The sequence below is a fragment of the Pinus tabuliformis genome, chromosome 5_1 (assembly GCF_031772625.1).
Source record: "Pinus tabuliformis cultivar Carrire ecotype Pingquan chromosome 5_1, CPIR1, whole genome shotgun sequence".
In the NCBI taxonomy this organism is placed as follows: domain Eukaryota; kingdom Viridiplantae; phylum Streptophyta; class Pinopsida; order Pinales; family Pinaceae; genus Pinus; species Pinus tabuliformis.
The window spans coordinates 221,235,279-221,249,510 of record NC_142305.1 but is presented as its reverse complement, the minus strand read 5'-3'; the positions used below and the strand labels follow the sequence as shown (position 1 = coordinate 221,249,510).

Below are 14,232 nucleotides of genomic sequence, written 5' to 3'. Positions count from 1 at the left end.
ATTGATTTCAACGTAGATGTTGATTTCTACTCATTTTGATTACTTGCATTAGATGCATTGGTTTCAGTGTAGATATTGATTTCTAATCTTATTTGATTTCTTTCACTAGATGCATTGATTTCTGTATAGATGTTGATTTCTAATCCTATTTGATTGTTTGCACTACATGCATTGATTTTAGTGTAGAGGTTGATTTCTTATTTGATGCAACAAGATGTATGATGTACATTAATTTCAAAGTAATTAGATTAATAATGTGCATTGATTTCAGTGTAAGCACATCTCTACCTCCTCCATCTATATCTCTATCTCCCATTGTCTCTCTTTCTCTATCTCAGCCCCTAAACATACACACTCTCTCTCTATATCTATCTATCTATCTCTCCCTCCCTCCCTTTCCTTCATTCTCTCCCTATTCCCCTTCTCTCTCTCTCTCTAACATTTATCTCTCCATATATATATCTCTTCCTCCCTACCCGTCTTTGCTCTCTCTTCTTCCCTCTCCCCCCATCTATATCTCTATCTCCCCTTGTCTCTCCTTCTCAGTGCCAAAACACACACTCTCTCTCTCAATGTAAGCACATAAAAATTATTCAACATTAGATACAATACTTGAATTTTCATCCTATATAAAATGTTTGCTTACCCCAAATGTTTGCTTCTTGTAAATATAAACTATTTATAATTGGCTACATTCTTATTATTTCCATTTTCCACCATTCAACATTGTTAATTACTTTGCATTCCAACGCAGTAATAGAAAATAACTCCCAATGAAAATTATTTGGGTTTAACACTCCAAAAGTCAAAATGATTGACTTTGGAGAAAACTATTATTAATATTGGAGAGCAACAGAGACAAGGTAAGTTGTTTACTATAGTAGATCGAGTTAAATATTTGAATGGTTTATGCTTCCAACTACTCTTTTCATATGATCGATAGAAAATGGAAAAACTAATAGGTGTGATAATAGAAACACTAGAAGAAAATAGTTTTAGATTGATTGCAATTGAGATTGTTTGTAATAGACTATATTTTTAGTATTCACATTTTCTATCTATCAAAATTGTTACATTGACACTTTGCACTCAAAATTTGTATTTCATCATTTTTCATCATTCAAGTTATTAACAATCTCTCTCATCTGAACAAACTGAGGTAACTAGGCAAATTTTAAATTAAATTAACCAAATTAATCTTAGACATATTTAGCATATTTAAAATGATCAAAATAATTAGATGTCTAGTAAATTTTGTATGACCGCACACGACTAAAACCAGCCTAGATCCATCTTAACACCGGATCTATCAAGCGCTGAAAGGGATCAAATCTCTCGAGGTACAAACTTTTCCTCAAGTTTTACACTTGAAAAATAAATTTGCACCTCGAGAGATTTGCTCCCTCCCAATACTTAATAAATGTAGTGTTAAGATAAATCTAGAATGGTATTTAATTTTTTTAAATATTAATTTATTTTTTATTTTAAAAATTTAAATTATATAAAAAATAGAAACTAAAACTTAATTATAAAAAAGAATAACCATCTCATAATATATTACTCAAACTTGACCCTCACAATATCGTAATAACATCTAAGACCTCACTCTTCCTTCACATACTAAAACTAACCTAAACCTAATCTGAACTTAATTATAAAAAAACAAAAATAAAAATAAAATCTCCATAATTCTTAGTCCATTATCTATTTAATTTTTAATATAATTCTTAGTCCATTATCTATTTAATTTTTAATTTAGTCCGCTGGAAAAAGTGGGATGAGCAGGAGGTTTCCAAACCACTCTCTGAACAATTATGTTTGAAAACAAGTTTACATGTATTTCAACAAACCAAGTTGCAGGGTACACGCAAATGCGGCCAATTCCACGCGACGAGATATTGCTGTGAACGGTCTGGCATCGATACTTCAAAATTTCTTATATAATGATATATGTTCCAACAGAATTTGCTCTTGGGAGGCCCATATATATACTACGCTGAGAACCGTGACTCCATTTCCAAATATAACCTATCAGCATGAGCAGAATACAGAGGAGTTAAATGGGTATCCTCCTTATGGCTCTAACCCCGTCATTTAAATCTATCGCCCTTCCCCATTTATCATTAAATTCCCACATCCCCAATGAGCCCTCGAAAGCTCTACTGAATACTTCTTTCATAGATGGTACTGGCAAAAAAACAAGGCACCTGGTCGTTAGTACTAAACATTGCCAAGTTCCAGGCAATGGCAATAGTATATTGTTTGCAGGCTGCCGGAAATTTTCTGCTAGAGCATTTGCCAATCCAGAGGCCCATATTTCCTCACTAGAAGAAGAATATCATAGGGATGGTGTGGAGAACAATGATTATCCCATGGTTAGAATCTTTGAGAATGACCTGTGTCGCCTGACTCTGATTGGTGAACGGAGCTTAGATGAAGCCATTGCAGCAGCTGCTGCAGATGGTGGCCTGGCTGCCGCAGAACACATTGCTTCTGGACGACCCTTGATGATTATTGAGACTATTTACCCTGGAGACTGTAGTGACAACAGTACCGTTGCAACAAGACTAGTAAGAACCCTATTCTTGTTTATATTGGTTTTTACTAATTTAGGTATTTTACTGTTTGTGGATGAAACTAAAAGAGATAAATGTTTTACTTGCATTTGGGTATTCAAGATAATATCTGTTGTATTGGGACCACGCGTTTGAAATACTTAGGGATATTATACGTATGGATTTAGCTTTTAGAAGTTCTATTTTTAGTTTTTATAATTGGAAGTGTTTCGACAGACAAGCCTGCCTCGAGGGGTTGCATCACAAAATGTGGATTTCCTTCTGCTTAGTTACCAGGTCTGAGGCGTAGTTATGCCATTTAAATTGGTTAGAACTTCTAAAATCTACCCGGCCTTGGCCCTTGGAAACCGATGGCATATGGGTGAGGCAGACACACAACGAGAATGGGGACCCTGGTGGATGGCTTAAAAAAATGAATGCCTCCTCCTTCTGGGTAGTTTTAAGAAAATACTTCCCTTTTACAACTAGATATAAACATTATGATTATGTTCATGTCAGGCATATTTAGGAAGAAAAAGGGCTACAATGATAGCCATCACTAACATGAGCTACAGGCAATAAATGCTATAGAAACTATCAAAGTTGCCCTAGATCATCTCTAAAATCTAAAGAGCCACATTGCCAATCAACAAAAAGATAAATAGTCCAAAAATATAAGAGTGACTACAAAGGTGAGCAGATCACAGTAACTGGATCATAAAAGTAAAGATCATGTTGCACCTGATATCACACCTGAGGCGGGCATATTGTTCTTTTCATTGCCTCCAATCACTCCACTTTGACATTTTATATTTTTAATTGAAACTAAAAGGTGAAGTTGTTCTTTTTGCCCTTGGTCTTTATAATTCTGCATGCTTTGATTGTTCTTAATAGAGACCAAGGTTCTATCATGTTTAGGAAAAATGCGATCATCAGTGCCACTGAATCTTTGTTTGTGAGACTTTATCAGTCCGGGGGTTTTATTGTCATAGTCTGTAAAATTATGAGAAAAAATGGACAACACTGTTAAACTAGATCCCTCTTTGGTTTTCAAGAATTTCCTCTGGTTCTTGCTATTGATTGAAACCAGGATTTGAAGATAATTGGAAAAGTAGGAATGTTCATGTATCATATTCATGTTGCATGGTTTTACGATCACTCGTTGAAGGTGAGCTTTTATCCATAATATCGATAAGGAGGAACCATGAAAAGCTGCATTTTTTGCTTATTCGTCTTTACCACTTTGGCTAGTGTTTTTTAAGCATATTCATCTTCACCACTTTGGCTAGTGTTTTTTAAGCATCGGAGGTGTTCTAGTCTCAAAAGTTTGTGGGGAGGCTTAAACACATGGGTTCTCCATAACCTAGAAATCGTTTTTGGAAATTCCACTTAGAAGTGTCTCAATTAGAGTATTAGCCTATTTTTAAATATTTCCAAAGTCTAAACTTAGGAAACGAGGTTAATTAATGAGTATTAATTGAGAAATGTGTGAATCATTTTGAAACACACACGCATTGATTTAGAAATGATCTCAATCATGAATTATGTTTTAATCTTTGCCATTGGAGTCCCAAGTTCCAATTGGAGATTGTAAGAGGAGGTCGATGGGTAGATGGAGAACACACACTTGAGATCGATTTCCTTGGACAGTTTGATTTTCTAGAGAGTAGCAACAATTGCTGAAAGAGTTTGAGCCAATATTTTCTTTATAGGATTCCCGGATTTCGGCATTTGGTGGTACTCTAAATTTCTCACTGCTGCGTAATAATTAAAACCCCCAGCTACTACACCGGTTTTCCCAAGTTAAGTTTTTTTGGGAACATTTGTCCAAAAATAACTATGTCAATTTTTGTGTGTGTGTGTGCCAATATTTTCTCAGTTTCTAGTTTATCTTCCACATAATTTAATTTGGTGAACTTTGTAGTTGTGAATTATTTGTTGTTTGTGTGGGCAAATAAACTATTAATTAATTTACTGTTAGAAGAATAATTTCCAGCTGCTGCAATAGTTGAAATTTTTACATGGTATTAGAGCGATATTGATCAGATGGGGAAGCTCAGAAGCGGAAGCAAAAATTCGTTGTTCAGAGGGAGCAACAGGACGAATTTTGGAGGCCACACAAAGCCTAAGCCATGCAATGCAAGTTGCTCAGGGAAGTTCAATTTTTCAGTGCAGGCTGGTAGAAAAATTCGGCTTGCCAGTGGAGTGATTCCAGTAGGCAGAGGGAGCAACAACTTAGGTATTTTCGTTGGGCAGATTCCTTGTTTGGGCGCATAAGGGTTTTGCAGTAGTTTGCAATAGCAGAATCAACGCCGAGTGGAAGAGAAAGGCACACACAGAGATAATTTCTCTCGGGGGGCTTTGAGTTCTAGAAATCCGATTTTCCAGTTGTAGATTGGCAGAAGCTGTGAGCAGAGTTTCTCGCTGCAGAAGGGAGTGCGTGTAGCAGACTTAGCAACGAGAAAGAGAGCGATTTTTTGACTAGATTCAGAGATGGCCACAATTGGGCTTAGAGATTAGGATAGGTTGGAGGGAGCCTCCAACTTTGTCATCTGGAAGGCTAGGATGTCCTTCCTGCTGGATGAACATGGCCTGAAAGCCTATGTAGATAATGTGGTGGCAGTACCCTACGATGCAAATCAATTGAAGGAATACAAGAAAGAAATGGCGAAGGCGAAGTGGTTGATCTTGGATGGAGTCTGGGACCATATAGTCTTGCATGTATTTGGCAAGAATACTGCCAAGGAAATGTGGGATGTTCTTGACCAGCTATATCAAAGTTCTTCCGAGCAACGGGAGATGTTCTTGCATGAGAAGTTGAGAAGCATGAGGATGCAGAAGGGTCAACACATAGTTCCCTTCCTGACTTGGATTTAGGAGGTCCAAGATCAACTTGTAGCCATTGGGAAGGCACCTCAACCATAGAGCTTGTATGGTTGACATTGAATAATGTCTCAAAGGAGTGGCAAGTCTTTGTCCAAAGTATCTTGGGTCGAGACAACTTGCCTAGATGGGACAGTATGTGGTCAGACCTATAGCAGGAGGAGTTGAGACAAGCTCTATTAAAGAGCACCATCAACAGAAGCAACAACAAGGGCTTGAAAGGTGAGAAGGAAGTGGCCCTAAAAACAAAGGGTCCTAGCGAGGGACAGGGGGAGAAGAAGAAGAAAAAGGACCTATCTAAGGTCAAGTGCTTCAGATGTGGCAAGTTTGGCCACTGCAATACTCAGTGTCCTCTTAGGAAGAAGGACAAAAAGGAGAAGTAGGACCATGCGACAACGTCCACAGAGATAGACAAGTTGTCCTCCACGCTGGAGGAATATTTTGCCATGTTTGCAGCTATACCTTCAGGAGAGAGGTGGGGCGATATGGAGTTATAGTCCCAGAGTTGCAGAGTTTGGGAAGAGTCCATTGAGGTGTCCTCCTCATGGATCATTACCGTGCTATGGGGGCCCACAATATTCAATAGCAGGATGGATCAGTGTCAGTTGATGAGTCAGATTCCGGAGTGACGATTGCAGACTATTTGCAGTCAGGTGTTGAAGATCGCAGTGCAGTGTTGACAACAGAGTAGGAGGTTCAGTAGCAGAGTCAGCAACAACACATATTCTTTAGTGGACAGTGCAGGTACTAGTGGTAGTCAGATACTCAGGAGACAGATGCAACACAGAGATAGATGATTTAGTATTTTGGATGCTTCTCAGTTGCAACAACAACAAATGAGAGTGATTTGCAGTGCAGATGCAGAGTTGTGAACAATATAGTAGTGTGAGCAGCAACACAAATGCAACATTAGAGTTGTGCAATGGTTGGTGGGCAGTGGCAGTGAATCATAGTGGCCTGGCAGTCAATCACAGTGGCCAGACATCAACACGTAACAGAGGGTGATACTGAGACAGGGTGTTGTAGCAGTAGTGCAACACTAGAACACTTTCCTCGCTAAGAGGGAGTGTTAGTTTTTGTAGCACCAAAGGTGTTCTAGTCTTGAAACTTTGTGGAGAGGCTAAAACACAGGAATTCTCCATAACCCAAAAATTGTTTTTGAAAATTCCACCTAGAAGTGTCTTAATTAGATTATTAACCTATTTTTAAATTTTTCCTAAGCCTAAACACAGGAAAAGGGGTTGAATAATCAATATTAATTGAGAAATGTGTTAATCATCTAGAAAACACAAATCGATCCAGAAATGATCTCAACCATCGATTATTTTTTAATCTTGGTCGTTGGAGTCTCAACTGGAGATTATAAGAGTTCGATGGGTAGATGGAGAACACACACTCGAGATTGATTTCCTTGGGCAATTCGATTTTGCAGAGAGCAACAACAATTGCCGGAAGTGTTCGAGCCATAGAAGGGAAGCAGAGACAGAGAGGGGCAAGGACAGTGAGTCTGGAGGAAGATTTTCCAGTTTCAAAGAGTAGCTTACAGAGAGGCAAAAATAGCCACAGAGAGGCTAATGCAGGGACTGCACAGAAGCCTCTAGAGGCAATTTGATTTTGCTGGAGAGAAGCTGAGTTTCAGTTCCAGAGGTCAGGAAAGTGTTCGAGAGGGTCGAAGGGACAATTTATTAGTCAGTGGCAGACAAGACGACTTGAGGAGCAGTTGCTTTAGGCAAAGCGTAGAAGGGACTACGCTAGGGTGACGTAGTCTTGTGCATAAACTGTTTGGACGACTCACTTGGAGCTGGCAGTCAAACCCCAGATTGCTTGTGGGGTGAGGAAAATTTCTCACTAGATTTTTTCCATTATTTTTCTTTGTAGGATTGTCAGATTTCGACATCTAGTTGTACTCTGAATTTCTAACTGTTGCTTAATAATTAAAACCCTCAGCTGCTGCATTGGTTTTTCCAAGTTGGGTTTTTCCAGGGACTTTTGTCCAAAAGTAATTGTGTCAATTTTGTGTGTGTGTCAGTGTTTTTTCAGTTTCCATTTTATCTTCTGCGTAATTTAATTTGTTGAAATTTGTAGTTGTGAATTATTCGTTGTTAGTGTGGGCAAATAAACTCTTAATTAATTTACAGTTAGAAGAATAATTTCCAGTCGCCGCAATCAGTGTTGCAGGAAACGCCCCACGGATCAAAAAGTTAGATTCGCGGCCCGTACAGATCCGTGGGTGATCTAGCCCCAGAACCGCGATCGGGTCGGAAAAAACGATTCCTGGTCTATGGGAACATCCAACCCTATCCGCGGTTTCATTCGTTTCGAGCTGTGGGTCCGGGGCCAGAGCACCTGTGGATTAGCCGAATATCACGCCCGACTCCGGGCAGATCCTAAGCGATTTTGCGGGCTGGACCCACTAAATTTTTTATTTTATTTATTTTATTTTTTTGCTTAATTATGGTTGGGGGTGGGTTTAGCTTGGGTTAGGGAAAAGAATGAGGGGAATAGAACTCATTTTCTCCTCTCATTATTCACTCTTGTATTTTTGCAGAGCTTGGAGAAGAGAGGAGAAGAGAGCTTGGAGAAGAGATACTTGAGGAGAGCTTGGAGGAGTGAAGGAGGAGCTAGGAGCAATGGAGGAGGAGGAGCTTGGAGGAGTAAAGAAGGGCTTCCATCTACAAGAGCTAAAGAGGTAAGTGCAAACCCCAAACTCCCTCATTTTTCTGTCATTGTTTTTTGTATTTTTTCTCCCCCTCCTACTCTTTCCCATTCTTTCTTCTTGCTCATTTAATTACAGGTTGTCCACCACCTATATTCATATTCCAAGATGGTGTTCTTTTGGCTTCTATGTATCATTCCACTTTTGGTTTTCATGATGGCAAGGGGGAGTAGGAATAGAAAGGAAGAAGAACAAGAGGATATTGGTCCCCATAAGAGTGACCCAATGTATGATGAGGAGGAAGGGTTTGAAGAGGAAGGGGATGAACTTGAAGAAAACATTGAAACACTAGAGGGGAAAGTTGCATTGTCACCCTTGAGGAACTATGTGACCAAACTTGAAGGGGGGAAAAGGTGGTGGAAGCTACAAGTTTTTTTTGCGCTCATGGTTTTCATGGAAGAAAACCATATAGTGGTTCATATACTCGTGTGAGGAGGCATCTTTGTGGGGTGTTGGACAATGATGACAAAATGGGTGCTGTGCAGATACAAATTTGCCCAAATGCTTCAAGTAAACAAACAAGAAAATACATCCAAATAGAGGAGGTTGCACAACAAAAAAACATAAACAAAAAGCTCAGTCTGAATCAAGTGCAACCTCTAGATTTGGTAGCTCATCTCCTCATGGTACTTCTGCAACCTCTGGAAGTAGAAGAACAATAGGGGATTTCCTGAATGTTGCTGGGAGGGATGATGTGGATGGAAAGATAGTTTGATTTCTTTGTGCTTGCGGTGTACCATTCAATGTGCTTCGCTCTCCCTATTGGCATGATATGGTTAAGGCCATCAATGAAGCCCCAAAAGGATACAAGAGCCCCAACTATGAGAAAGCTAGAACAATGTTATTAGAAAGAGAAAAAGCAAAGGTTCAAAGAGCTTTGACACGTTTTACAAATGAGTGGGTGGATTGTGGGGTATCCATTGTATCAGATGGGTGGACAAATGTTAGAAACCAACATTTGATAAATGTTCTTGGTGTTTCTGCTAGTGGTGCAGTATTTATTACATGTCATGACTCCTCCGTCAGTGCAACTTCCCAAAACATTGCAGATCTCCTATTGCAATCAATCAAAGATGTTGGTCCTAATAATGTGGTTCAAGTGATCACTGATAATGCAACAAATTATAAGGCAACATGAAAAATTATTGAGCGTACTCATCCACACATCATTTGGTCTGGGTGCTTGGTGTACACATTGAACCTTTTGATGCATGATATTGTGAAGCATAAAGAATGTGGATGGATTAATGAGCTTTACAAGAGAGGGAAGCAACTCATTAAATTTATCACAAGGCCTACAAGGGTAAACTACTTTTATGGCACTTACTCCAAGTTGCAGCTACTTAAACTTGCAAAAACAAGATTTGCAAGTTATTACCTCGCCTTTAGGCAGCTAGTGAAGGTGGGACAAGCTTTAACTAATATGGTGACCTCTGAATCATGGGAGAATTTAACACTGATAGAGATGGTGCTAATGTAACCAAGGACACTATTCTTGACATATTCTTTTGGTCACAGATTAAATATGTTTTGCAATTCACCAAACCAATTTATTACATGATCAAGTTTGCAGATTTAGATCGGCCAATAATTGGGGAGGTGCATGAGCAGATGGATAGCATGTTGGGGCAGATTAAAAACATTGTTGAGCCTAGAGATATCACCTTGTACAATTATATTCTTGCAGAGGTGGAAAAACGATGGGATATGCTAAACATTCCATTGCATGCCTTAGCATATGTTATGACACCTAAATACTATCATCCATCATGGCTTGCACATGTTATGACACCTAAATACTATCATCCATCATGGTTTTCAACACCAACACCTAGGGGGGGAGCAAGAGAAAACCACACCTAGATCTAGAGGTTCTATCTAGTTATATGAGAGCATTGGATAAATTAGTCCCTTATGAGGAGGCTGCCATGGTATGGAAACAATTGAACAACTATATGCTTAGCATTGGTCCATTTGGGAGCATGCATGCAATTAGAGATTGAGAGATTTTTTCTTCTCTTGAGTGATGGAACATGCGTGGAGGCACTACTCCACTTCTACAGACTTTGGCATTGCGGGTGTGTTAAATTATGGTATGTTTTATGCTTAAGAGCAATTTACTTCAAATTTTCTTATTAGCCCAATATCAATTTTCAGAATAACAATCACATCAACATGATAGTAAAATGCAGATAGAACATAAATGTAAACAATAGAAGACAAGCCAAGACAAGAGGACACAAGATGTGGCACCAGCCAGGGACAAACCCCAATGCAGGGAAACCCTTGATCAATTCTTCTTATATTCTTCAATAATTCAGCAGAGAGAGAGAGAGATAGTACAATTACACAAATCTGTAATTTTATGACAACAACAAAACCCTAACCAACAAAGTCAAAGTTGGTCAAACATGTCAGAATTGACCTCAAGTCAACCTCAATCAACTTGGCCTCCAACAACAAGTACAGGCAGCCCAAAACAGTCCTGAAATGATGGTCAAACAACAGTCAACGCAGGTACAGGTCTATGGTCAACCCTTGACAGTCAACGCTGGTCAAAGGGTGGTCAAAACAGGTCAACATTTGCTGCCCAAAAATGCGGCTAGCCTAGGAGAGGCTGCCCAACCCAAACCGCAGTCAAACTAACCTCCTCACTGGTCAACGCAGCCAAAACTCAGCCTTTCTGCTCCACGGTCAACCCAAGTCAACACTGCCCTAATTCAGATCTGCATCCTCCTTTCAGCCACACGTGTGAGAGAGAGATGCTCCTCTAATGCATAGGAGAGAGAGAAGAATGTGTGTTGAGATGAGTGATTTTATGCCACAAGGTCTCCTCCTTTTATATGCTATGTTGAGGATAAGCTGGGGGTGTAAAACACTGTTTTGCTTGTTGGCCGACCTTGACAAATTGTCAAGAATACAAATAAATTCATATCTTCATGAATACATGTCAGAATCAGATGATCGTTAGATCAATCCTACACCTCTTGATGAGAGGAATCCAAGAAAAATATCAGTTGCCATAAATAAGGTGACCCACATGGAGTTTGGCCCTAGTTGCCAATTTTAACACTCCCTCTCAACTAGGGAGAACTCCATTTTCTAATCCATCTTGTTTGTCGGTACTATCTCCACCATCAATGCACTGCTCTACACTGCTCTGCTGAACTATGAAGAAGAAGAAGAGATCGAGAATGTATCATACCATCCTCTACTGACCCGAAGTTAGTCCTAGATAAAAGAGAGTGTCTAATAGCACTCTTACTGACCCAAAGTCAGTCGCAATGAAGAGAGTGTGTCATACCACTCTTACTAATCCGAAATCAGTTCCAAATAAAGAGTGTATCATACCACACTTACTGACTCGAAGTCAGTTCCAATTGATCCCAGATCAATATCATCCTAGCATAGGGAGTACGGTAGTTACACGATCCGTCCATTAGTACTACTATGGTCCCTAGCCTCATTTCCCTACTCATTGGCCAGATGGGAGGTACTTCCGATGAGTCCTAGACTGCATGGGTAGGATGTCTCAGCAGGAGAAGGATGAACCACTCTTCCTACCTATATGTCGCCACAGGGTATCATAGGGGAAGGCTGAACCACTCACCCTGTACACAACAAACCATTAGGGGAACGCTGAACCATTCACCCTATGGTTGCTCATTGCTCCAAGAAGTACCCCAAGCCCCCCAGAGCTCCCAGAGCTCAATGTCCATATCATATAGGACCTCATAAGAGGGTCTCTCCATGACTCCTAGTCGTTCTCGGAAAGTCAAGAATTTGACCTTTCCCAGGGGCTTCGTCAGAATGTCAACGACCTGCTCATCATTCCCAATATGATGGAGCCTTATTTCTCCTTGTTGTACCATATCCCAGATAAAGTGGTACCTGATATCGATGTGCTTGGAGCGATCATGAAATATGTGATTCTCTGATAAACGAATCCCACTGTGGTTGTCGCAGAGGACCACGATAGTATCCAGCGTATGTCCAAACAACTCACTAAAGAGCTTCCGCAACCAAACATCTTCACAAGAGGCCATACTCGTAGCAATGTACTCTGCCTCAGCGGTGCTCAACGCCGCCGACTTCTGCTTCCTGCTCATCTAGGATATCGAAGCAGAACCCAAAGAGAAACAACACTTGGAAGTGCTCTTTCGGTCCACCACACTGCCTACCCAATCAGCATCGGAATAACCATGCAGCCTCACATCTTTGGCAGTGTATCTCAGTCCATGAGTGATTGCGCCTCAAAGATATCTCAAAAGATTCTTGGCACCAATCCAATGTGAGTGATGAGGCTCAACCATATATTGGCTTAGCGTGTTGACTGCAAAACATATATCCGGACGGGAGTTCACCAAGAACATCAATGCTCCTATGAGTTGACGATACTTAGAAGCATTTCCCAATACAGGTCCGACAACACTATCGCATAACTTCTTGAAGTTAAGCTCCATCGGAGTAGTCACGGGCTTGTAGTCCACCATTCCAAATCTCTCCAATATCTTCACCACGTATTTTCTTGAGAGACGAAAATTTATCCTAGATTTTGTCAGACCTCCAACCCTAGGAATTAATGCATCAGTCCTAGGTCCATCATCTCAAATTCGGAAGCCAACTCCCTCTTACATTTGTTAATGAGAGGGTCTGCACCAGTCAGAAAGAGGTCATCAACGTACAACACCAGTATGAGAGGCTTATCATCTTCAACCTTAAAGTAAAGGTTCGGATCGACTTCACTCCTAGTGAATCCCAGCTTCATCAAATAGCTGTCGATCCTCTCATACTAAGCTTGGGGTGCTTGCTTCAACCCATAGAGAGCTTTCTTCCTGCATACATGAGATTCCCAATTATGAATCTCAAACCCCTCGGGTTGTTCCACGTAGAATTCCTCTTTAATTGAACCATGCAAGAACGTGGTCTTGACATCCATCTGATGTAGGTTCCATCCTTGCGAGGCAGCAAGGGCTATGATTGAGCAGATGGTGGTGTATCAGACAACAGGTGCAAATATCTCGGCGTAATCCACACCTTCCTTTTGAGAGAAGCCTCGAGCAACAAAGCGAGCCTTGTACTTTTCAACACTCCCATCAGCGCCATGCTTGATTTTGTAAAGCCATTTTGAGGTGACCATTGATTTGTCCTGGGGTCTGGGGACCACATCCTAGACATCATCCTTCATGATGGATTCATATTCTTCATTCATAGCATCCTTCCATACTTGATGCTTCACGACTTCTTCAAACGATGTAGGCTCATTTTGAATGATGGTGCTCATAATGGTCAGGTATCCCTGATACCTGGTTGACTTCTTGCTTTCACGGAAAGTCCCTCTTGGTGCAATATCTTTCTCGGCATCTTCAAGAGTCCCCCTAAGCCATGAGGGCCTTTTTCTAGAGGAGGAAGGCTCTGGCGGAGGGGGATCAATAGGATCCATAGGTTCTTCAACATTGGGCATCGTTTCATCTTCCTTCTCATCTGACTTCCTGGTGTCAGCTCCTTTATCTTTCCTTAGAATAGGAAGATTGTTAACCTCGCTGAGAGCCATATCTTCGTCAAAGGTGACATCATGACTTATCTCGACTTCCCTTTGACCAGCCACATAGATTCTATAGCCCTTAGAATTTTCGCTATAACCCACAAAGATTCCTTTCTTTCCAGATGCACCCAATTCGCTTCTTTTCTCTCTCGACACATGAAAATATATGGACTTCCAAAAATTCTAAAATGAGAGACATCAGGTTTCTTACCAGTGACCATTTCTTTAGGAGTCTTGGAATCCAATGCTTGATGAGGGCATTGGTTTTGAACATATACGGCGGTATTCGCAGCTTCGGCCCATAGAAGCTTCAGAAGCCTTTGATCATGGAGCATGGCACGAACAACTTCCATAATCATACGGTTCTTCCTCTCAGCCACACCATTCTACTCAGGAGTGTATGGTGTTGTGGTCTCCCTCTTAATGTCAAATTCTTTGCAAAAGTCATGCAACTCATTGGATTCATACTCGGTCCCATTATCAGTCCTTAGTATCTTGATTCTCTTCTCGGTTTGATTTTCGATCAAGGCTTT

The 14,232-nt window shown here is 40.4% G+C and overlaps 1 protein-coding gene across 2 annotated transcripts in view; it reads left to right on the top strand.

Annotated features, from left to right (window-relative positions):
* Positions 1 to 1,750: 1,750 nt before the first annotated feature.
* The window catches only part of LOC149164201 (uncharacterized), a 103,550-nt gene continuing 91,068 nt past the window's right edge, over positions 1,751 to 14,232 (top strand). For both annotated transcript variants that reach the window (XM_089431994.1, XM_089431993.1), the window contains exon 1: positions 1,751 to 2,570. In XM_089431994.1, the coding sequence (XP_089288120.1) occupies positions 2,061 to 2,570 (510 nt within the window). In that variant the 5' untranslated portion in view covers positions 1,751 to 2,060. The remainder of the gene's footprint in view (positions 2,571 to 14,232) is intronic.